At 40.8% G+C, this 26,579-nt stretch overlaps 1 protein-coding gene across 3 annotated transcripts in view; it reads left to right on the top strand.

Moving 5' to 3' along the window:
- The window catches only part of frem1b (Fras1 related extracellular matrix 1b), a 195,636-nt gene that overhangs the window by 96,815 nt on the left and 72,242 nt on the right, over positions 1-26,579 (top strand). For all 3 annotated transcript variants that reach the window (XM_072574234.1, XM_072574233.1, XM_072574232.1), the window contains 5 exons: positions 8,308-8,560; positions 9,713-9,907; positions 13,277-13,462; positions 17,451-17,647; positions 25,185-25,410. In XM_072574234.1, the coding sequence (XP_072430335.1) occupies positions 8,308-8,560; positions 9,713-9,907; positions 13,277-13,462; positions 17,451-17,647; positions 25,185-25,410 (1,057 nt within the window). The remainder of the gene's footprint in view (positions 1-8,307; positions 8,561-9,712; positions 9,908-13,276; positions 13,463-17,450; positions 17,648-25,184; positions 25,411-26,579) is intronic.

The raw sequence follows: 26,579 nt of genomic DNA, 5'->3' as shown, positions 1-26,579 counted from the left end.
CATGGTAGGCTACTGCAAAAAATATGGAGGTATGGCATTGAGGGTGAATTGGAGGTTTGGATTAGGAATTGGCTGGCTGGAAGAAGACAGAGGGTAGTAGTTGATGGTAAAGGTTCATCTTGGAGTGCAATTACTAGCGGTGTTCCGCAAGGATCTGTTTTGGGACCATTGCTGTTTGTCATTTTAATAAATGACCTGGAGGAGGGGCTAGAAGGTTGGGTGAGCAAGTTTGCGGATGATACGAAAGTCGGTGGAGTTGTTGATAGTGAGGAAGGATGTGTCAGGTTACAGCGGGATATAGATAAGCTACAGAGCTGGGCAGAAAGGTAGCAAATGGAGTTCAATGTGGGTAAGTGTGAGGTGATTCACTTTAGTATGAGTAACAAAAAGATGGTGTACTGGGCTAATGGTCAGATACTTGGTAGTGTGGATGAGCAGAGGGATCTTGGTGACCATGTACACAGATCTCTGAAAGTTGCCACCCAGGTAAATAGTGCGGTGAAGAAGGCATATGGCGTACTGGCTTTTATTGGTAGAGGAATTGAGTTCCGGAGTCCTGAGGTCATGTTGCAGTTGTATAAGACTCTGGTGCGGCCGCATCGGGAGTATTGTGTGCAGTTTTGGTCGCCATACTGTAGGAAGGATGTGGAGGCACTGGAACGGGTACAGAGGAGGTTTACTAGGATGTTACCTGGTTTGGTAGGAAGATTGTATGAGGAAAGGCTGAAGCACTTGGGGCTGTTTTCATTGGAGAAAAGAAGGTTTAGGGGTGACTTGATAGAGGTGTACAAGATGATTAGGGGTTTAGATAGGGTTGACCATGAGAACCTTTTTCCACGTATGGAGTCAGCTATTACGAGGGGGCATAGCTTTAATTTAAGGGGTGGTAGGTATAGGACAGATGTTAGGGGTAGATTCTTTACTCAGCGAGTCGTGAGTTCATGGAATGCCCTGCCAGTAGCAGTGGTGGACTCTCCCTCTTTATGGGCATTTAAACAGGCATTGGATAGGCATATGGAGGATAGTGGGCTAGTGTAGGTTAGGTGGGCTTGAATCGGCGCAACATCGAGGGCCAAAGGGCCTGTACTGCGCTGTATTCTTCTATGTTCTACGTTCTATGTTCTAAGTGAAAAGACATCTCTATATTAGACCCAAGTGCATAACAATATTATAAGAAAAGGCAGAGTAAGATAATGACCATTTGAGCCCGCTCTATCATTCAGTAAGATCATGGCTAATGCTTCTTCCTGTCCTATCCTCATATTCAGTAATAAATGCAGTACCGAAGATTTAGCAATATTTGTCTTGAACTGACTCAATGAATGTGCATCTAATCATTGAAGGGTAGAAAATTACAAAGTTTTACAACCCTTGAAATGAAGACACTTCTCCTCCTCTTAGTTTAAATAATCAATCATTGTATTGAGATTATGACATCGGATGGAATTTTCACTACCCTGCTCTGACAATAGTAATGGCAAGTGAGGTGATTAAACAGTGCAAGATTGGAAGAAAAATATCATATTCTTGACACTGATGAAAACTTGCATGATTTTCCTCTCAGATCTTTAATAGTGACTTCAAAATCTCACTGTCGATGGCCACAAGCTTATTTCCCATGTATTTCCATCTCATAACCCAATGCACACTATTTGCATTACAATCCCAATTCTTCTCTACTCCATGCAAGAGTCTGGATTGTGCAAAAACACGACAGGTAAAACAGACAGAATATTAGTAGCTGCAGCTCACCAAATCATAGTCTTCTGCAAAACACCACACAACTTGACATTGAAATCCCACCAGCCGCACTCTGTATTCATGCCTGCATTTAGACAAATGTAGCTGACTTCAAGTCCATAACAATCTACTTGAGAGGGGGCATTTTAGTGTTTCTTCACAGACCAGCATTAGAAATGCGCTGGTGATGTGTATATCAGATTAGTGTAATATAGGTAATCTTATTAATGCCCATTAGTATCTTCCCATCCCTACATGAGCTATCCTGTTCTTTTCTGGCCAGCTCAACCTCCTGTGATGGTCAAAGGGAAGAGGACTACCTTCTTCTCCACTATCTCATCCACTTGCACTTCCAAATCTCTGACCTAGAAACAGGGAACAAACTTTGCCTTTTGCTGGGACATTGCCTCAGTGATTAGGGTCAAGTATGATAGTGGGAGGGGTAATTCCGAGCTTGAAGCATCTGATATAATGTGAAATTTAATTATGATGCCAGAACCTTGAAAGCTAGACCATCCCAACATACATTGTCACATGTATTTGACAGTGAGACACAACAAAATACAGTGAAAAGCTTTCATTTGTCACCATAATCCTGCACCATTTTGATAATTTAAGAATAAGAGAAAAGGAAAAAATATAGCTTAAAGAGAAGTCCATCGATGCATGCTTTCTGAACTGGCTGAGAATCACTCTCACCTCGCCAGACCCAACTAACATTGAAGTTGCTGATCTTCGGGCACTGTCTTTTACCACTGGGCCAATTCAGCTTTGCCACTACCCACGTTGCATCCACCAACGTTGGAGACTATCGTTGCAGTCAATGTTGCCATGGTGCCATCCTGCTGTGACCAACGCTGGATATAGCCAACGGCGAAATCGCCGATCCTCAGGCACCATCTTTTACACTAAATCTACCTCATTGACGTTGCCTCAGGGCTCAATACCTTCCGCACTGGGCTCACTGTCCCCTCCACATTGGGCCCACTCTCTCCCCCTCAATGGGCTCACTCTCTTCCCAGCACAGCCTGCTGTCTCTCCTCTGCACCAAGCTCACTCTCCCCTCTGAGCTGGGCCTGCTCTCTCTACCCGCGCTGTGCTCACTTTCCCCTCCACACTGGGCCCACGGTCTCCCCAATGCTTGGCTTGCGCTCTCCCCCCTGCGCTGGGCTCACGCTCTCCCCTCTGTGCTGGGCTCACGCTCTCCCCTCTGTGCTGGGCTCACGCTCTCCCCTCTGTGCTTGGCTCACACTCTCCCCTCGATTTCGCTGCTCGTTGGATGCTGCCTGAACTGCTGTGCTCTTCCAGCACCACTAATCCAGTATTTGCTTTCCAGCATCTGCAGTTATTGTTTTTACCTCCACATTGGGCCCAGTCTCCCCCACACTGGGCTTGCTCTCTCCCCTCTGTGCTGGGCTCACTTTCTCCCCCACACTGGGCCCGCGCTCTCCCCCACGCTGGGTTTGCTCTCTCCCCTCTGCACTGGGCTCATACTCTCCCCTCTGTACTGTGCTCATTCTCTCCCCTCTGTGCTGGGCTCACACTCTTCCCTCCACATTGGACCACTCTCTCCCCATGCAGGGCTTGTGCTCTCCCCAGCACTGGGCCTGCTCTCTCCCCTGTGCTGGGTTCGCTCTCTTCCCAGTGTTGGTTCCCTCTCTCTCCCCTTTGCGCCAGGCTCACTCTCTTCCCCTGCGCTGGGCTCACTCTCTCCCCCCTGCCCTGGGCTCACTCTCTCCCCTCTGCGCTGGGCTCACTCTCTCCCCTCTGCGCTGGGCTCACTCTCTCCCCTCTGCACTGGGCTCAGTCTCTCCCCTGTGCTGGGCTCACTCTCTCCCCTCTGCACTGGGCTCACTCTCTCCTCCCTGCACCAGGCTCACTCTCTCCCCTCTGTGCTGGGCTCACTCTCTCCTCCCTGCACTAGGCTCACTCTCTCCTCTCTGCACTGGGCTCATTCTCTCTCCCCTGCACTGGGCTCATTCTCTCCCCCCTGCGCTGGGCTCACTCTCTCTCCTCTGCACTGGGCTCACTCTCTCCCCTCTGCGCTGGGCTCAGTCTCTCCCCTCTGCGCTGGGCTCACTCTCTCCCCTCTGCGCTGGGCTCACTCTCTTCCCTCTGTGCTGGGCTCACTCTCTCCCCTCTGCGCTGGGCTCACTCTCTCCCCTGCGCTGGGCTCACTCTCTCCCCTCTGCGCTGGGCTCACTCTCTCCCTTCTGCACTGGGCTCACTCTCTCCCCTGTGCTGGGCTCACTCTCTCCCCTGTGCTGGGCTCACTCTCTCCCCTTTGCGCTGGGCTCACTCTCTCCCCTGTGCTGGGCTCACTCTCTCCCTTGTGCTGGGCTCATTCTCTCCCCTGCGCTGGGCTCACTCTCTCCCCTGTGCTGGGCTCACTCTCTCCCCTCTGCACTGGGCTCACTCTCTCCCCTGCACTGGGCTCACTCTCTCCCCTCTGCGCTGGGCTCACTCCCTCCCCTGCACTGGGCTCACTCTCTCCCCTGCACTGGGCTTACTCTCTCCCCTCTGCGCTTGGCTCACTCTCTCCCCTATGCTGGGCTCACTCTCTCCCCTGTGCTGGGCTCACTCTCCCCTTTGCGCTGGGCTCACTCTCTCCCCTGTGCTGGGCTCACTCTCTCCCCTGTGCTGGGCTCATTCTCTCCCCTGCGCTGGGCTCACTCTCTCCCCTGTGCTGGGCTCACTCTCTCCCCTCTGCACTGGGCTCACTCTCTCCCCTGCACTGGGCTCACTCTCTCCCCTCTGTGCTTGGCTCACTCTCTCCCCTATGCTGGGCTCACTCTCTCCCCTCTGTGCTGGGCTCACTCTCTCCCCTCTGCGCTGGGCTCACTCTCTCCCCTCTGCGCTGGGCTCACTCTCTCCCCTCTGTGCTGGGCTCACTCTCTCCCCTCTGTGTTGGCTCACTCTCTCCCCTATGCTGGGCTCACTCTCTCCCCTCTGCGCTGGGCTCACTCTCTCCCCTCTGCACTGGGCTCATTCTCTCTCCTGTGCTGGGCTCACTCTCTCCCCTCTGCGCTGGGCTCACTCTCTCCCCTGTGCTGGGCTCACTCTCTCCCCTGTGCTGGGCTCACTCTCTCCCCTGTGCTGGGCTCACTCTCTCCCCTCTGCACTGGGCTCACTCTCTCCCCTGCACTGGGCTCACTCTCTCCCCTGCACTGGGCTCACTCTCTCCCCTGTGCTGGGCTCACTCTCTCCCTTGTGCTGGGCTCACTCTCTCCCCTCTGTGCTGCGCTCGCTTTTTCCCCGGCACTGGGCTAGCTTTCTGACCCGTCAGTCTCGCAGACTCTGTTGCTGCTACTGCCATGCACTCGCTCGAGGCTTGGCTTGCTCTCGCCCTGCAGAAGATGCCGGAAAAAGCTTGTAAAGAGAAAAAAAGAAAAAGAACAAAAGCAAAAAGAAAAAAAAACAAAGAAAGCAAATGGATGTCGACAAGGCCTGGACCTGGAGCTCAAACGCAGTGCTGCTACTCTGCCACCACCTTGGCCAAGTACTTGCATCTTGCTCACCAGAGATTCCCAAGAAATGTGCCCAAAATCTCAGTTCCATAACTAATGAGGTGAAAAGTGGAAGGTTACTTGAGAAAATTCATTCGGGCCATGGCAGAGTGGATGCCATGACACCACTCACTATCACAATTTAACTACAAATGGGAAAAGCCAGCCCATTATATTCTAGATTCCCCAGTCAGGGGATGCTGATATATTCTGTGGCTTTCTGTGTGTTAATATGAATAATAGATATCACCGAGTTGGGTCCTTGTCAAAACATATGCCTTGAAATGTACTTAAAACATTAACTATTTACGTGGTTTCTGTATCTCAGACTTAGACACATAATCTAGGTTCTCTGCTTACTGATGTTACTATGCATACACTGGACTGAACACATTAAACAGACCTCATGATACAGAGAGTGACTGAAGGCAATGCAAGTATATTGATACTGAAAGGTCACATGAGACTTGATGATCTATGCCTTCAAGATACAGGATTGACTGAATTTTGAATCTATTCCATAACATAAGAGACACATTTTCTTAGCATCCATTCTGGCAAAACCATGAGAAACATCATAATATTTCAATTAAATAATCTGCCATTCTAAGTTCCAGGAATCCAGACCTAGGTTTGCATGAAACTTTAATAGCTATGGCCCTACTGGAGGGTCAGTTAGCTCAGTTGTGATGCAGATTGCTGTCAACAGTGTGGGTTCAATTCTCATATCAGCTGAGTTTCCTTTGAAGAACTCTTTGATTCAGCTTGTCTTCTCATCTGAGACATGGTGACCTTCAGATTAAACCACCACAATTGATTCTCTAATGAGAGAGAGCAGACCTGTTAGAACCGTGTGGGCGGCATGGTGGCACAGTGGTTAGCACTGCTGCCTCATGGCACCAGAGACCCGAGTTCAATTCCCGCCTCTGGTGACTCTCTGTGTGGAGTTTGCACATTCTCCCCGTGTCTGCGTGGGTTTGTTCTGGTTTCCTCCACAATGCAGGTTAGGTGAATTGGTCATGCTAAATTGCCCGTAGTGTTAGGTGAAGAGGTAAATGTAGGGGAATGGGTCTGGGTGGGTTGCGCTTCGGTGGGTCAGTGTGGACTTGTTGGGCCGAAGGACCTGTTTCCACATTGTAAGTAATCTAATCTAAACTATGGTTCTATTCTGATGTCAGGGAAGAATTCACAATTTCAAGAATGTTGTAGTGTAAAAGGGAACTGCTAGGGTAAATGCATTTTTAAGAGTTAGTGAATGATTGTCAATAGCAGCGAGAGCTGAGTGGTTCATTGCTATTGAGGCCTGCACCTGCACCACAACTTCGAGGGAACCCACTTGTGCTGCGATCTGAAGCTGTGCATCTAGCAATGTGAATACTGGGACTGATTGCTCTGCAGGTTCAACAAATCTTTGTCAATTAATTGTTGAGCGCTGCTCTTTAAGTCAACAAAACATGTGAAAACATGCCCACATCCTTAGGATTCCTGGTGGATTCTTGGACAACCCTCTCCCATCATCCTCAGCAGCCTCTGTTAGTGTCTCCTCAGTATCCTACAGTCTACTACCAGGCCACTCCAACCACTGTTTCTCCTCCCCCACCACATCCCACCCCTCATCCCAGTACTCCCTTAGTTCTGTTAATAAAAGCAAAATACTGCATCTGTTGAAAATCTGAAACAAACAGAGAATGCTGGAGAACATCAGTAGTTCTGCCAACATTTGTGGAGAAAGAACTGTCTTCTCAAGTCTGATATGACTCTTCTTCAGAGCTCTCAGGTCTTTAATCACTTGGTACCCTGACACACTGCCATCCCACAGACTCCAACTCTCTTTACACTTCCCCACTAAACTCCATCACACAAATTCTTGTTCCACTCCCAAACGTATGAACAAGGAATAGCAATCTGAGCCTCTTGAGCCTAATCTGTCATTCAATAAGATCTTGGCTGATCTGATTGGAACGTCAAATCCACATTGTTGCCTACCCTTGAAAAAAAATTAACAAAATGTTATTCCTGGCAGCCCTAGTTCTGCTTGCCCTCCACCCACACCCTGGAACCATTCTGTACCACTACCTCAGCCCTATTCATCCTCTCGCACTACTGGCTCCCCTCATGCCCAACTCCCTTTCTCAATCCATCTTTGAGGGCCACCTCCAAGTGTACTATCGCTGTGAGGCAGCTGGATTTGTGCTCAGCGCAACACTGACGGACCTTTCAGTCGGTGTACATGGATACTTCAATTCACCTGGAAAATTCATTTCAATGTTGGCCAATCAGATTAATAAATGTCTGCTTGATCACCTTTATACAGTGCGACACGGTGATACAAAAGAAAACCCGAAGAAGAAAGGGCCTATTTCCTGAGATGTAGTAATCTTTGAAAGCCTATTCTTTCAAAGTCTTTGATTTTGTAGTACCCTTGTATCTTTTATGACCAACCAAAACTATAATCAGTGCCTCTCGTCTCAGTTACCAATCAAGGTCAACCTTTCTTTCTCAGACCATTCATTATATGTAGACTCTAAGGCCCCAATATGTATGGAGAGGTGAGAGGATGGGAGGAGAATGAGTAGGCATGAGTTGGTGGGTTACACCACCTGGGAGAAAATAGAGCAAAGCCATGCACTCTATGGTTCTGCTGAATTTAACAATAGGACTTTATAACAATTCTTTTCTTTATTTCCGGGTCTGCAGCCAGTCAACTGCTTAGGGACACTTGAGGATGGTTCCTCCTGATTTTGAGGGTGTGGAAGGCTGGAGATTGGGGCTTAATGGTGAGGAGGAGACAAGCAATCACAGGAGGAAACAATGCCAGAGATTAGGACATAAGTATGGTAGGCCTGCCTCCAGTAGCATTGGAGAGAGAAAGGTTACGATCAGTAGAGGCAAGAACTAAAGGTTTCCTTGAATATTGTTCCTCCTGGTCTACAAGGAGAACTCTAAAAGGAGTTGGCAACTCCCACCCCACTGTTTAACTGCTGGCTTTCCACAGCCTTTGGAGGAGATGAAAATCTGACTGCTTATGTTTGATATGCATTATCTCTGTTTTTTTTTAAAGATTATACCAATAAACGATGAACCTCCAGAGCTACAGAAACATTTGAAATCCAGTCTCCAATGTCCTGAAGGAGAAAGGGTCACCATTACTTCTGAATATCTTTATGCTACAGATACTGACAGTAATGACATGAAGCTGACATACATGATCGCTCGCTCACCGTCATATGGAGTGATAAAAAGAAATGACGTCACAGTCGACAAATTCTCACAACTGGATATTATCCAAGGTTTAATCTCCTATTGGCACACCGGTAGGGATATTACAATATAGTGTTGACTTTAATGAGGAAACGGATGCACAAAACAATATTCCACTTGCTTCATCAATTGAGTTGCTTTGGCCATGTGTGACATTTTCTTAGCTTTTCCTTCCAATGTTTTTTTTTCATATAAACAAAACACTGAAAGACTACAAAGGTAACTTTCTGATGCACATGAAAAGTGCAGCAATGCAGCAGGAGAAATTTGTTCCTTGACCTGACCTTAGCCTAACTGAACCATTCTGTCGTTTCACAATTGGGTTACATTGCTCAAAGTCCTTGCAACTACTTAGAACAAATATCAAATCGAAAAGCTCGTGAAACACAGAAACATGACTTTAGGCGCCATGTAAATGCCCTTGGCAAAGTAACCTCGTGGTCTTATTTGCTTTTGATATGTGTTTTAGAATGATTTGGGAAAAAATGATATTTTGATATTTTGGGTTTATTTTGTAATTTACTTGGTTCGATGTTTAGTGTTTGGTTTTATTTTTGCTTGCGTTTGTGCCAACTTTTAATTCTGTAGCTTTTCTCATCTTAGCATTTTCAGAAATTTAAAAATTCTTTTTAAGAACACAGGTCTGTTAAAATGCACATTTCTTTGAGATTTCTTCTTCTTCTCAGAGAACTGCAGGACAAAAAGTGGTTGTAGAAAATACTTAGGAAATACTTATGACGAATCCCAAACTTGAAGCTGTATTCACCTACTCTGTTACTGCTGCCTAGACAGGCAGACACAGCAGAGTCTTCAAAAGGGTGCACCTCTGCCCCAAAGAAAATGCTCTTTTTCAACACTACCTTCAAAATGACTCTTTTTATAAAGAAACATGTCCTGCCTCCTCCTTCATTTTCTGTATCTAGAGCTTTCAATCCAGTGGTTTAACTTCATGCCATAAATAGTCAATCACCAAAATTTGAGAGTTTCCTTTAAGGCATGTCACCGGTCTTTAAGCCTACTGCTAGATAAAATAAGTCATCCATGCAGCTTCACTGCATAGGTTTACTCTTAGCAGGGAGCGTCAAATCATATATTAATTAATAAGATTTATAGACTCACTCAGAATCTGTTGAGTGTGCTTGTGATGTTAGTGTTGGTTGAGAATATCGACCTTATAAGTATGTTAATCTCTTCGTTTGTTCCAGGTGGTGAAATAGGATACAATCCTTGCATTGATACTGTCACAGTAATTGTATCTGACGCAGAAGCAGGCACAGTGGACAGCTGTTGTTATGATGGACCTCTCCCACCACCAGTGCCACTTCATGGCTCTCTCCCTTTCTACGACCTTAACATCACTGTAATGCCAGTCAATAATCAACCTCCTACAATTCAAGTTGGTTAGTCAACGACTATTTGTCTTTGTGTATACAACATTTACATCTCAAAAGTAATTGGTATAGTTAGATGGAGCATGAAACTAACATTGTTATGTTCGTTGCAGTAGTTAGTTGTCCTTAAGTGATCAGCGGCTTTCACTTCTATTCTAACTGCAAATGCATTTTATGTGTTGATGATACTGCATAGAGAAGAGCTTCCTGAAATCAGTGTTGAATTTGTCAGCTTAAACCTACTTCTTTGACTGTATTTTATTTTACAGTTCATTTAACTTATAGAGCCTATTTTTGTCCATTATATTGGTTTGGAATGATCAATTGTAGATTACAGTACAGTCCATACTGTTTATACCAGTCAATACAATGACCTTCAGAAGGTCCATTGGAAACCATTTCCAAGGCCTTCTTTTCCCTTTATGTTGAACTGGATTTTCTCTGACTCCTATCCTCCAAGTGTAGCATGTCTTCTATACACTCTCAACTACTATGGCTACTTGCTTTTACCAAGTCAGAATATGCATCACCTCCCATGACCTCTCTGATGTATTGTACCATAAAGCAAGCACAAATTATGTTTACTAACTTGAATTCAAAGCCACTTGGATATGCCTGATTTCTGTTTACACAATTGAAGGTGTCCATTACACCAGTATTAACTTTGCTGTTGACCTTTCCATTTTGATCTTTTCATCCAGCTTCTTCTGATTTGGTGGTGAAATCATACCATTATATTTTTCAAATTAAGTAAAGCTGTCATTAGCATCCTTAATTTTGTAATTTTTTACATCCTATCACATCAACTTAATTTTTCTAACAAACATCATTCACTGCAGATAAACTCCATTCACTGCAGAAAACCTGCAATGTTGGATGATGTAGTAGTGGTAAGACCTAATTTAATGCTTGGGATTAATTTGTGCAGTTTGGTAAGATGAATATGGCTTCAAAGCTGAACAGCATCTTACAAATAAGTGCTTAGAGCTAGTGCTAGACCCAAATAGTTGGTAAATGTTGCATGCCTCAGCAGTGATCTTAATCAAAACAAAAATTTACTTTAAACCAGGCATATATGGCCAAATAGAAACAGTCTTTAACATCTAGAAATGATATCATAGATAACTAAGTATCACATATTGAACCAGTTTATTGTAAAAATGTGGAGTTAACTTTAGTAGTAAATTGTGTTATATCAGATGAGTGACCAGAATTAAAGTAAAATCTTTTGAAGTCAACATATTATTATCACCACATCATGAGGCAGGATGTAAGGATTAACATGAACAAGGGACTTTGAAATTCCACTCAAGCAGAAAACTGATCAAGGTCATTGGTGACACTACAATCCATCTGCTAAACTGTGTAGTCGGAAGCAATATTAATATACACGGGTAGGTTCAAGTCCACTGCATTTAAAGTTAAGATTCTGCAAATACTGTTTCCCACCAAACACAGATGCGAGGCCCCATATGGGAGCTGTGGGCAATCGCCCACACGCAGTTTTTGATTTAGATAGATACGTAAAAATGTAAAGTTACATTGGTGCTTTATATAAAAAAATCTTAGTGCTTTAGAAATGTTCACATATTTACAATATTGTGTGAACTTAATTAAACTTTATTAGGTAGAGTCAGGAATATCAGCTAAATATCTAAACATCATTTTACCCCATGTCCTCACATTAAAAATAATTTGAAACCAAATTACAAATATTTACCTAAACCCTAAGAATATCTGTGTTTTTAAAAACTCTTTCTCCTTTGTTTTTGTCCACCATCTTTGATAAAAATTCTGAGGTATAACCTTGTGAAGACAAACAGAAGTCCATTATTGACCAAAGTATTAGTGGTCATACTGTCAGCTGCCAAGACCCAAAACTCTGGAATTCTAATTGTAAATATTTCTACTTCTCTCACTTCATTTGATACTCTCCTTAAAATCTTTCTTTTTGGCCAAAGCACTTAGTTCCTTCTCCTTATCTTCCTTTTGTGGCTCTGAATTAAATTCTGTGCTTGGGGCGGCACGGTGGCTCAGTGGTTAGCACTCATGCCTCACAGCACCAGCGTCCCAGGTTCGATTCCAGCCTCAGGTAACTGTCTATGTGGAGTTTGCAAGTTCTCCCCGTGTCTGCGTGGGTTTTCTCTGGATGCTCCAGTTTCCTCCCACAGTCCAAAAGATGTGCAGATCAGGTGAATTGGCCATGCATCAGGTGCATAGAGGGAAATGGGTCTGGGTGGGTTGCTCTTCGGAGGGTTTGTGCAGACTGGTTGGGCCAAAGGGCCTGTTTCCACACTGTAGGGAATCTAATCTAATCTCAAAACTCTGCTTTGAGGCTCCTTTCAAATAAAGCCAGGCTAGGGTAACACTGGCTCATGTGTCAACTCACTAGATGGTGAGGTCTCTGCCACAGTTGCTACAGGGGACAGAGCTGAAGATTTTGATGAAGCAGTATACAGGAGAGGGTGCACACAGAATTGCTGCATTGGCTGACCTGTCAGAGCACCTCCTGTCTCTATAATGGGGCATGGAGGAGTCCAATTCCAAATGATATTGCATACATCTTTCCTCTCTCTAGCTTCTAGTCATTGTCATAGATCCAAAGGTGCTGCAATTGCAGATCTTTATTGGAATACTTCACCAAATTCTCTGCCCTCCTCCGAAGATGGAGCAAAACACCTTGAAAAATCTGGGAACAATCAATATCCTCAAAAGTCCTCCATGTTGGTTCCTAAAACTTTGCAACAGCAGAATTTATCGAGATTAAGCGACTTAGTTGCCTCGCTCTTTAAAAATGCAACTTCTGTGTCCTTCTTGCATGTTATTTGGTGAGTAACATGCCAATATCTTGAATGGACTGGCATGGTCCAAGTTTTTAAGTACAGTATTAAATCAGCTAATGGCTGTTTAATGTATGCAATGCCACCTTAGAGACTTATAGACACACGGACTTCTGAGTGCATTTCCCATCTAATATGATGATGTCATCAGTATGACTTTTGCCCCAATAGCTTACTGTACTCTACTTGCATTTACGCAGTAATTGGTGTGAAGTATTCAAATAATTCTTGGGATGGTTGGACGTGACTGGCTAATTGAATCTAACTGGATTCAAAACAGCTTGACTGGTACACAACCTGAAAACTTTGCAAACTGTGCTTTAGGGGAAGAATTTTACTGAATTCAGCAGCAGCAGACCTATGGGTAAACAATCAGGATCTATTTTTCACCCCAATATTCAGGTCCCAAACCCACAGGAAAATTCAGCCTGATCACTGGCCCATCATGTTCTTTGCAATCTTTGTGAGATTAACTGTTGTATTGTTACAGTAAAGTTCCCTTTAATCTGATAACACAGAATTACCTCTTCATTTGTAGGAGGTATGTTTACAGTTGATGAGGGATCGCAAGCCAGCTTGGCATTAGAATTTCTGTCTGCCACAGATGAAGACACAATCGCAGAGAAACTAATCTTTGTGTTGGAGAGTTTACCCCTGTTTGGATATCTAGAAAACACTCTCCCATCACCAGGGTATGAAAAAAGCAATGCTGGAATAAACATAGGTAAAAAAATGTCTAATTTCCTAACAATTTACACTTGATTAACGCATACACAAAACAATCTTGTAATAATTGCTTGTTGGATAAACCAATGTACTTCAATAATCACCTTTAGCGAAAGAAATCTGCTATCCTTGCCCGGTCTGGCCTATATGTGACTCCAAACTCACAACAATATGATTCAACCTAAACTGCCCTCGGGGACATTAAGTATGGGCAATAAATATTATCCTAGTCAGCAATGCCCACATCTGATGAATGAATAAAAAAGATGGCTAGTAACAATTCCAATTGCAATTAACTTCTAATAATTTATTTTGACAATTTACATCCTTTTTTTAAATAATATCAAGACTATTTTTCTTTCTTTTCACAATCTGAAGAATAAATCATAGATACCTTGGTGATTAGTTATCACATTAAGGATGAATTTGCTCCAATTATGCAGTCAAAATGAACTGGCATGGTCTACCTTTTGAACAAAAATTCCCTTCTATTTCCTTGAACTTAGATATATAATTGCCATGATCTCAGATTTTACCTAAAATTTGTTTCTGTGAAACTTTAACTTCAGAATGTACATTTCATCTTTTCAATATATTGTGGAGAGAATTAGTTATAGAGTCATAAAGCAGGGAAATAGACTCATCGGTCCAACCAGTCCATGTCAAATAGAATCCCAAACTAAACTAGTCCCACCTGCCTGCTCCTGGCCCATATCCATCCAAACTTTTCCCATTCATGTGCTTTTCCAAATGTCTTTTAAGTGTTGTAATTGTATCCACGTCTACCACTTGCTGGGCTGCTCCTTTTAGATGACAACAAAACTTGGCAATAATGTTAAGAGCCTGGAAATTTCATTGTCCTGCTGCAATAAGGCAGGCACAACATCTGCCAGTCAGGTTGCTTTTGAGCTGGCTGCAATGCGAACTTTCAGGAGCAGGGTCATTAGCATCAAAGGTTAGACAATGTAATGTTGCTCCATATACCTGTTCCATGGATACTGGAAATTCAGAGTCATCAAGGGTCGCAGCAACTGAGAGGTTGCCAGCTAGCAAATTGTCAGAAATTTTTCTGATCTTGATTACTATTCTGGATGTAGCTTCCCCTGAGTGTAAAACTGTGATCATGGCAAATTTTCCATGCACATTCTCCTCAACATATTTAGCTTTTGGCAAAATTTACTAAACTGTACAACTCCAAAGTCCCTCTGTTGTTGTCCAGCTAAGTATACCTTGACCATGTTTGATTGTACTTACACTTATCTAACCATAGCCAACATAACTCCAACAATAGTTTCTCTTCCCACCCTGCAGTTTACTTACAGGATTCCCAATTTACCTGTCCAGAGCACATTCTTGTGCCTCATATAACTGTTGCCTTTTAGCTTTCATGTTCCTCAACTTTAGGAACACAGAAGAAATGGACAGTGGGCAATTTCAGGAGAAAGATAGGAAGATGGCAAAGCTGACCAAAAAGTTGTTTCTTAATTTAGGAATAACTATTACTGCTCATCTACTTCTGCTTATTCGTAGCATCTGCCCATCAAATGAGTCTATGCATTGTAGATTCCTCTGGGTTGTTTGACTCGCTTAGAGAGATTATCAATCAATACATACTTGGGCAGGTGCTCACTTCCATATTTTTCCGTTTCAAAACCTTAGTAGCTAGTCATAATTTCAACTACAGAAATAGGCCATGAGAATTAACAAGGATTGGCTGATCTCAGCATGCAAATGCCATTCGTGCTGATGCCTTTAAAAGAGTGGAAGCACGTTTCTGAGACCAGCAGGCAAGCCAGTAACCATATTGTGATCCAGCGAGGTTAAAAATGCACTATTGGGAATATAAATACCTGGCTTAGAACTCAACAACAAACAATAGGTGAAACAAAGAAGTAAAGAATAATGACTTGAGTAGCCATCAAGATAATGCAAAATTTGAACCACAGCCTTGCATTTTTCAAGCAAGTTTTTCAAGTACATTTTTCAGTCTGACAGTTTAAGAAAGTCTAAATGTTATAATCAGGACACTCTCATAGCATTCCACTGTCAAATTGTTTTAATTTTTAAATCTGGGCTTCCAATGACTAGCAATATGCAATTATCATTTTAAGACCAATGCATAAATATCTGTGACAATTATGATCAATATGCTGCTATTTAGCAGTATAGTTTTTCTCTACATTTCTGGTCATTCTTAAGCATTACAGTTGCTTTTGAGAATTGCCCCCAAGTCTTCATGGTAACCAACACTAAATTTATATGGTCTCTGATATGTTATTATCCTTATTACTTTGTTGGTTAAACTTCTATTTGAAAAATCTCATCTTGTTTCCCTATAATTAGTGATTAAGATATGGCAGGACTCTAGTAAGTGGAACTGGAGTCATGAATTTGTTGCTGAGAGCCAAGTAAATGAATGCATTCTTCTGTTTTAGTAAGAAATGTTTTTATCATTTATGTTAGTTAGAATACTACTGCTAAAACGTATTCATTTTTGACTTAGTAATATTTTGTTTGTAGGACAGAAATGACATTGAAGAATCCCATGAATATAAAAAGGCAAACCATTACCCATAACTGTTATGATCAGACCACTCCTTTCTGACTCATTTTCCATCTAGTTAGGTATATTCTGAGACCAAGAGTTTGATAGAGGAAATTTAACAAAAATCAATCATTCATTGTTCTTTTCTTTTATGTTATGGGTGAGGACAGAAGATTTCAGAAGCACTGCTGCCTGATATCTCAAGTATGCCTGGGAAATCTAAATCAGATGTTGAGATGGGCAATTTGCTTGATTAGCACCCGACCCACTGCCTTAAACATGATTGTCTACATTCTTCATGAAGAATGGCAGCAGTCTGTACATTACACAATATGCACTGCCCCACTCACAAAGTCATCCAATCCCATGACTTTACTATCTAGAAGGATAAAGGCAGCAAGCACATGGAAATACCACTACACACTGCCAAAAATTCACAATTCTTTTGCTGCCACTAAGACTACATCCTGGAACTCTCCCGAACAGCATTGTGTTTGTGCCTATATCTTATGGACAGCGGTATTTCAAGAAGATGGGTCACTCCCATCTTCTCAAGGGCAATTAGGGATGCATAATAAACAATGGTCTTACCAACAACATTCACATTCCATGTACTTATAAAATATCCCAAGTGTTTTGCTTTCATTTGCAACTCCAAAGTTGAAGTCTCGATTTTTGTGGATTATTATCAATTTGATTTACACTTTCTTCAATAATGTACCACAAATCATATCACTGCTGGAGCTTGACATGAAAAATAATATAAATAAGTAGCATGGAGAAATTAATTATTTTGTGTGGTTAGAATAATACAGATTTTTTTATATGACAATGTTCAGATCATTTTTTTTTATTTTGAAAGAAACAGGTTCTGAATAATGAGCTGTTCAAACTTGGAAGAGTTAGGAAAGAATCAACATCCAAATCCAGATTTTGCTTTCTTAATATGGTATTGTTAAATCTTCAGTGAAAATTCATTGAAGTTGCAGTCCTGAGGCAACCAATATATGATCATATGCTGTCATTAGCACCATCATTGCATTAAATATTGGAAACATTCATGCTACAGGAGATGCATTACAAATATTTTCATGCAGATCTCATGAGAGATAATCAACAGCTGAGGAACATTTTATAATAACTTTATTTCAAACACTGTTATGAAATGCAGTGATACGTTCTGTGATCTTTTGTTATCATAAAGATAAAATACAAATATAAGTTGGTGAAACAGGACAGTAACGTAATTGCACCATCAGTTGTATCTTGTAAAATTATCCAATATTAGACTAAGTGTACTATCCTGTAGAAGTGAGAAGCTGAGAGTTTCTCAGGCTTCTCGCAAGAGCAATGTAGCATGAATGTGAATTATTTTGAAAGATTTTTATTTTGTACGTAATTTTAAACCATAGATGTTTGATCCAATCTGTTGGCTTAATAGCTTCCTTCAGTCTGCAGCACCTCAGGGCAGGCTACATCAACTACGTCCAGTGCAGACATAACCAGATGGAGCCCACAGCTGACCACTTTATGGTATCTGTTAGTGACGCTGTACATAAATCTATAGCAGTGCCATTTTATGTCATCATCAACCCAATCAACGATGAAACTCCAGATTTGCAGCTGGGAAACATCACAGTGAGTATGGACAGAGCAAAGAAAGAAAATTTTAAAAAAACTTATATTTATTCATAATCTATGTCAAGTAGTTCAGATGTTATTTAATCTTTTATTCCGAATGACAGTTGTTTTTTCCAAAAATGTTTTAGATCTTGCCACATGTTTCTTCATTCACAGCAGAACAATAACCATTTGGTTGCCATTAATCAGAAAGTTAATCAGTTGAGTTATATTTAATTTGGATTTGAAGGGGAAAGACATCAAAATAGCATATCCAAATAAGTATACTCTCCATTATATTGGTTGTGTGTGTCACCAATTTTTCAAGCGTAAGTAGCAGTTGACTTTGCAAATTTTTACCCCTACTTATGGTAAAGTACTTTTCCACAAGAAGGTGATGCCTTATTTTTTTTCCCTAATGGCTCTGCACTTAGAAATAAAACCTGGTTTAATCCTCAGGGTATTTTTGAAGCAAGGCACCTAGCTTTATTATAGAGAATGCAAGATAAATTAAGAAAAGAAAAAAGATGTTGTGCTAAATCAGGACTAATTAAATTATTGCAAAATTAAATTTCAAAGAAAACAGACTGGAGTAGTCATTCTACAAACAGTTGAATAGTTCAAGACTGTATGGGCTAAAAACATTGCACTGTGTATGAAGACCATCATTTTGACATAGTAAGTGGGAGTCAACACAATAGCACCAAGACCAGACCCTCCCAATGATGCAGTAATTGGTGTTAGCTTTAATTATAACATTAGCAGGAGCCACTCAATATCTTAGCTTTGTAGACAAAGGTCATGTACTGTATTCTATGCTTACTGTGATACAGGCTCAGACTGATCTCATCACAATTTTTTGAGATCTCCATGCTTGAAGGGATTTTCAAACTTTGGTAGTTGTCCAGCAATTGTCCCTCCAACAGATTGTAATGCAGAGGTGTCAGTCCAGAGAATGCCAGGAACTTTGTTGTGTCTGAACCTCCTGTTCGTTGTTAGGATGACAGCATTCATGATTTGGAGACGCCGGTGTTGGACTGGGGTGCACAAAGTTAAAAATCACACAACACCAGGTTATAGTCCAACAGGTTTATTTGGAAGCACTAGCTTTTGGAGTGCTGCTCTTTCATCAGGCGATTGTGGAAAATAAGATTGTAAGACACAGAATTTATAGGAAAAGTTTCCCAACTTTCCCAACTTCTATTTCATGCCAACTACCATAGCTGGCAACTTCCCGGCATTTGCAAAATCTATCCATCTCCCTTTTATCTACATCTCTTGATCCCCTGAGAGATGTGTCTGAAGTTTATTCAATGTTGATGAGTCCATAGCTCTGGAGTAGAGAATTCAAAAGATTCACAATTCTGAGTGAAGAAATTCTTTTCATTTTGATTCTAAATGATCCTGAAACTGTACCCCATTCCAGATTCCCGATCAAGGGAAACAATGTCACAATAACTAACCTGTCTAGCCCCTTTATAGCCTTGAATGTTTCATTGATATAACCCTTTCATTTCTTAAAGTTCCAGAGGATAAAACAAATTTACTCAGCTCATATTTAAAGGACTACCATCTCACCCCAGAGAACAATCTTGTGTACCTTTACTGCACACCACCACTAAAAGTATAACCTCCCTGAAATGGGGAGAACAAAATTGCATGTGATATTACAGGTGTGGTCTCACCAGAGCTCCTAATAATTACAGCAAGGTCTCTTTATTTTGTACTCTAGTTCCCTTCTAATAAAGGCCAACATACCATTTGTTTTCCTAATTGCTGTACCTGTGTGCTAACAATTTGTGTTCCTTGTAAGAGTGTACTAACATCGCTTGGAACATCAGCATTTTGCACCTTTAAAGTTTTTTTTTATTCTTTTGACCAAAGTGAATAACCTCACATTGAACTCTCTCTTCCACTTTGTTGATTACTCACTTAGACTATTAATATCTCTCTGTTGCGACTTTATGTCCTCCTCACAGCTCTCTTTCCACTCAGCTTTGTATCATGACCAAGCACTCTGAGCATTGCTTTCCTACTCTTTACTAAGTGCAGCCTCTCAACTTGAAAATATCTCATTTATCCTTATTCTATGCTTCTTGTCCATTAACAAATCTTCTAACTCCCAAATCCATGAACCTTTATCTTGCTTACTATCTCTTTAATGGTACCTTAGCAAATGCCCTTTGGAAATCTAAGAATACTACATTTGCTGTTTCACCTTCATCTACCCAACCAGTTATATCCCCAAAAGCTCTAAGAAATTTCATAGAGCCATAATCTAATTAAATTATACTTTTCTAATTGCATCGCTAAGAGTTCGTTAATGTATTCCAGCACATTCCCAATGACTGACAGGTTAAATAGCCTGCAGTTCTCTATTTTCTTTCTTTCCTTTCTTCAACAACAGTACTATATTTGCTAATTTCTAATCTGCTGAGACCATTCCAGTGTAGGAACATTTGGAAATTGCAATCAGTGCATCTACAATCTCTGTGGCAATCTCTTGTGGAACCCCAGGATGTAAGCCATCAAATCCTAAGATTTGTTGACTTCAGTCCATTGAGGTTCTCCAGTCCTTTTTCCTTCTTGATATTTATTCCTTTAATTTCCTCTCTCTTATTAGAATTGTGATAAATAACTTCCATCTCTATGACTGAGGAACCAACATTTGCTTCAGCTACTCTGTTCCTTTGTGATATTTATACAAACTCATGCATTTGGTTTTTTGCATTCCTCACTAGTTTACTTTGACACTCTATTTTTTCCATTTTGGTCAACATTTTTGTGGCCCTTTCCTGGTTTCTGAAATATTCCCAATCCTTAGATTTATTACTATTCTTTGCAATATTTTACAAATCTTCTTTTAATCAAATACTGTGCTTAACCTCTTTAGTAAAATATGGATAAATCTTCGTTTCTTGATTTAATATTTTTGCTGAACATTTTGAATTGTTTCTTTAATTGTTTCCACTCTCCCCAACCCTCTGGAGTAGAGAATTCCTAAGATTAACAATTCTGAATGAAAATATTTAACCTGGTTAAATATCAATCACTTTTATTTTAATCTATTAACTTAGGCCACTCTCCTCTCATGCTTATGTAATTTAGTTTGTTTAAGATTCGTGTATGCGATTGGAGGAAGTCATTTTCAAACTTGGTATAGAATATAATCTTATCTCTTTCTTTCTCTGTATATTGTTTACTATGATATTACTCATTAACTCTGCTGCATTCCACAATACTAGATATAAAGTATATGAAGTATGAGGTCTGCAGATTCTAGAGATCAGAGTTCAGAGTGTGTTGCTGGAAAAGCACAGCAGGTCAGGCAGCATCCGAGGAGCTGGAAAATCGATGTTTCGGGCCAGAGCCCTTCATCAGGAATGAGGCTGAGAGCCTCAGGGGTAGAGAGATAAATGGGAGGAGGTTGGGGCTGGGAAGAAGTAGCTGAGAGTGCAGTAGGTAGATAGAGGTGGGGTAAAGTAACATTATCCCTAATTGGTGCCCAAATATATTCCTCCAGGAAACTATCACTCGGGCATTCTATAAACTCATCTTCCAGACCACCAGTACTAACTTGATTGTTCCAATACATATGAAGTGCAAGTATTAAATTGTTTTTGTTACATGCTTCAATAACTTTTGGGTAATCCTCTAATGGTCTAACAACTGTTCTATCAATTCTACTTCCTGATTTTAAAAGTTAATGCCTTATCTGACTAACATCCTTATGTCATTCTTTACTATGTACACGTTTTCCTTTTTCCTTATGTCTGTCCTTTTTAAATATTGTGCATCCTGGAATATTAACTTCCCAACTCTGTCTGCTCTGTAATCATTTCTTTGTAAAAGCAATTAAGTCTAAAGTATTCACCTTCATTTTTGTAACTCATTCTCTGTCTTTAATGCAGATGTTTTGTGCAATCAGATGAAATAACATCAATTTCTTTTCTTTAATATTCCCATTGTTGGCCTTACTGTCTGATGGACTATTAAGTTAAATTCTGTATTTCTTCTTGTATCACTCAGCTTGTCTTTAGTCACATCAATATGCTTTCTTAATGCCTCAATTTTCACTTTAGAATCTCAATCACTCTCATCTAAACCTTCCTGCATTGCTGTTAGTTTCAAGCCATTTTGCCTTGCTCTGATCACATTTGCTAGTGTATTGTTATGTTTAACTTTCTCTATGTGCCACAATTTGGTTGCCATAACCTGGATCGCTAAACTGCTTTGTCCTTTCTCTTGAAGTTTTCAAATAGCCCCTAACATGTACACTCTTCCCAATATTTGGTTTAAATTTCTCTCTACAGTTCTAGTTGTACAATTCGCCAGGACACTGGTCCCAATGGAGTTCATGGGAAAGCCATCCCATTAGTGCAACTCTCTTTCACCCAGTGACCTATGAAGTGAAACCCACCTCTCCCACGCCAAACTTTGAGCCTATACTCAACTCACAGATTTTATTTATTATGTTTTTCTTAAGACCTGCTTACTGAGAGGCACTGCTTCATCTTTGGGGCATTGATCATTGAGTTATTTAAATTACATTGTTTTGTTTTATTAACTAAAGCAAATTTCTTTAAATTGATTATGCCAAAATTGTAAGATCAATAAGATGAATTGAAAAATCTAGTTTTTGCATAAATTACATGCAATTGTATTTGTACAATGTGATGTATTCCCTCAAGCAGTTGGAACTAAACATGATTCTGAGTCTGGCTTCTAGGAAAATGACCTTGAAAGCCATTTGCTCTCTCACCTCGGCTTGGTTGCAAGTAGGGTACTGCTGCACATGTGGACCAAACCTCGCTAAGAATTTTCTGAGGTAGACATAGAAGTGGAGATACAAACAAGGAACCATATTAAGCCAATATGTTCCTGGAGCATGCAACTTGTACCTGGAATGATGGAGAGGAGAAAGAACTGGCTGCTGAACAAGCATAGCCCCTTTTCTAAACAATTTCCCTCACTGTCTATACATCTGTCAGAAGCAGACAGGAGGATATATTTTAAAAATTAATTGCCAGCATTTATTGACAATCCCTTGTTGCCCTTGAAGGGTAGTGGTGAGCCGCACTTTAAACTATTGGAACATAAACAGAAATTGCTGGAAAATTAAAGCAGGTCTGGCAGAATCTGTGGAGAGAAATCAGAGTTAGCAATTGTCCAGTGGCAATTCTTCAGAACTGGTCCTGTTTGGGGCATTCAGAACTGGTCCAGTGCTGAAGAAGGGTCACTGGACCAGAAACATTAACTATGTTTTCTCTCCACTGATGTTGCCAGATTTGCTGAGATTTTCCAGCACTTTCTGTTTTTGATTCCAATTTCCAGCATCTGCCATTCTTTCATTTTTTTTATTTAGTGTTTAAACTGCTGGAGTCCATCTGCTTTAGGTACACCCACCATGCTGTTGGGAGAGAATTCCAGAATTTTGAACAAGTGACAATGAAGGAAATGCAAACATATCCATGTCAGGATGGTGGGTGGTTTAAAGAAGAACTTGCAGGTGATGTGGTTCCCATTTATCGGCTGCCCTTGTCCTTCCAGATGATAGTGGTTATAGTTTTGGAAGCTGTTGTTCATGGAGGCTTGGTGAATTTCTGCAGTGCATCTTGTAGATGGTACACATTACTGCTGAGCATTAGTTGTGGAGAGAGTGGGTGTATTACAAACAACTAGGCTGTGATGTCCTGGATAGTGTCAAGCATCTTGAATATTGTCAGAATTGCACTATCCTAGATAATTGTTAGGTATTCCAGCACATTCCTGACCTGTATTTTGTATTGGGAGTCAGGAGGTGAGCAATTCATTGCAGGATTCTTGCCTCTGAACTGCCATTGTAGCCATATTATTATTTAAATGGCTAGTTCAGTTCAGTTTCTGGTTAATGGTAACTCCCCAGGATTTTGATTGTGGAGCATACTATGGTAACACCACTGAATGTCAAGGGGCAATGCTTAGACTCTCTTTTGAAGATCACCATTGTCTGGTATTTGTATGGCACAATTGTTACTTGCCACTTTTCAGCCTAATCCTGGCTATTATTCAGATCTTTCTGCGTTTGGACATTGACTGTTTCAATATCTGAGGAGTTGCAAATGGTGCTGAATATTGTACAATCATCAGTAAATATTCTCACTAACAACTTTATGTTGGAGGGAAGGTCATTGATGAAGCAGCTGAAGTTGGTTGTGTCAAGGACATATGCCTCCAGAGATGACTAACCGCCAACAACTACTACTATCTTCCTTTGTGCCAGGTTTGCCTTGAACCATTGGAGAGTTTTCCCTCTTGTTGCCATTGTCTCCAGTTTTACTAGGGTTGCTTTTTATCAAGGGCAGTTTATATCACAAAGTATACTTTGTTCAGTTTTTAACAAATTACTTCAGGTAATGATAGATAAAAAGAGATATTGTTTTATCAAACATTAGCCAATAATAGTTGCAGCAAAGTTTCAACGCTGTTTTCCAATAAGTTTCTTCATTGTGTGAGAGGGGAGTTGCTCTAAAATTCAGTGCTCTATACAAACCATTGCATTCCTTTATAATAATGAACTGACTAACTATTGTCATTCTGCAAATAACCATTATGATTTTAGAAAGCAGGAGCAGTGGTAATACATGGTTTACATCTGTAAAGTATAACCTATTATAACATACTTAAAACTGACCAATGAAATGTTACAGCGTATTAATGGATTTTCTTATTTCTGAGGTTAACTTTTGAAAGATTCTAACTCTATATAAAATTGATTTATCTCATGATATTTTATAAAAGCTGTAATGGTTAATATTCTTGAAATTCATTTGTCTTATGCTATGAATGCAATTTTGTTCATGTCCTCCTCAACTGCAATGTAATTTGCCTATGTTTTTAATTTTAACAAGACTTTAGCAATTCTTTGTGAATATTTTAAATTTAAAATTCACATGTTTGACTTCTATGGCCTCATCACTTCCAATTCCTTCTAACTTTACATTTCCCTTAAAACTTCCTGTCGCTTCTCACTTTTTGGGGCATTTACCCTACCTTTGTCCCTTCAATCCTTTTAACACTAAACCCATCTGTTTCCAACTTCCATCTCCTCCTTTTATATCACCTACTACACCCATTTCTTTGGCCAACTCTCTAATTTTTTTTTTGACTTATCACCTGTTGTTTGGCCCTTACATTATTGTTGTGTACATTATATTTGGAACGTGGTGTCATGTCTTATGAAAGCTGAAAAGGTGTTTTTGATGTTATGAAGGAAAGTCTGAAAATTATCTGCCCACCTCAACTCCTATTAATTTTTTGAAGAACCTAAGAATGAAAAAACTTAGAGGATCTGAGTTCCACTCAAAATTATGTGTCTCCTCCACTAATATCACACTGCAGTTCCTCTGAGTCTTCACCTCTCACACAGTTGGCCACAATTTCCTCAGGATTATTTTCAAGACATGCTGTCGTAATATTTATCTATTACAGAGTGGACGTTGACAAAAATATGGCATTTAAGTTCTGATATGTTTCAGTCTTAACTACATATCAATGAAGTTTTCTTTCTATGCAGATAATGGAGGGTGATATATGTGTGATTGGCCCTGGAGTACTGAATGCAGTGGATCTGGACATACCTCAAGATACAATGATCCTCTCTGTGATTAGACCTCCTGCTCATGGAGTCCTTCTGAATGGCATCTATGGAAATGATGTTGCCAAATACAGGCAAATGAATGCTGAAGTTCTACAAAATGATCTGAGGGTACATAGCTTTAGCATGGATGAACTCAAACAAGGTCTGTATACTGTGTGCTGCAGATGTCCTCTGCTGGACACCAAACATTACTGCATAGCTGTATATAACTATCTGTTCCTTATCAGCAAGCTTGTGTGTTATTAAAGGTGGGAAATAAGCTTCGGTGTGTATTGTAAAGCTAGTGTAGATAAAATAAAAGTAAATCAAAAAGAAATGATTTTGGATTTATTTTTTCCAAATCTTGCTTTTAGGCATTGTAAGTGAAGTTCTCCATAGATCTTTATCAGGAACACTTGGGGACTTACTGATTATGGATATAGTGTCTGACTATTCTACTATTTGTTTAGTAATGAAATAGCACCTCATGTGCAGTGGTTGCCTGAAACATTGCTGTCAAATATCAGGCATTGTTGGATCATTGTCCATTCAGAATCTCCTTTGGGACTAACTGATGCAGAGTGTTCATGTCATTGTGGCAATGATTTTCAAACTTTTTCATCTGTAGATCATTTAGTCAGGGCAAAAGACTGTGTCGTCTACTTCCTGGTCCTAACCTATCTAGTTTCTAACTGCAAAAAGTCTCAACAGAATGAATGGAAAGTACTGTGCTGTGTTTGATCGCAGGCCAATGATGTGATGTTTATTCTAAGCTGGAGATATACAGTCTCATGTTGGGTTCATGTTCAGCTGGTTCTCTTCTTCATTTTCATCTCCACAGTTATTGAAAGTCCTACCTGACAGTTGTACTTGCGACAATAACATACAAAAAAGTACATTGCCGTTACCTGAGCTTTTCATGACACATGCCATGCACCAATCTGGCCATGTAATTCATGAGAATGGTAGAGATGAGGGTTATTGTTTGGAGTAATGTATTTGTAACATAGTAGCTTGCTATATTTGACCCATTCCTCTGTTGTAAGTGCTTTAATTTTAGTTTGCAGCAACCATTAAAAACATTATATGAATCAAAGTAACAGGAAGCTGAAATTGCCATAATTTTTCCCCCTGCCTAGTCCAGGGAAACTGTGATCAATTGTACCTCCCCCATTATTGCCCAACTTGCTATCAACTGACTGAGTACAGACAAGAATCGCACCTGGGATGGCATTATTACTATAATTCAATCCCACACTGAGCTGCACATTTACTAACTGACCCATTAAGAAACACAACCAAATTGTCACTCATTAAGCAAAACCTGCAATA

This window comes from Chiloscyllium punctatum, chromosome 7 (assembly GCF_047496795.1).
Source record: "Chiloscyllium punctatum isolate Juve2018m chromosome 7, sChiPun1.3, whole genome shotgun sequence".
Lineage (NCBI taxonomy): Eukaryota > Metazoa > Chordata > Chondrichthyes > Orectolobiformes > Hemiscylliidae > Chiloscyllium > Chiloscyllium punctatum.
This window is presented reverse-complemented; position numbering and strand designations above follow the sequence as displayed.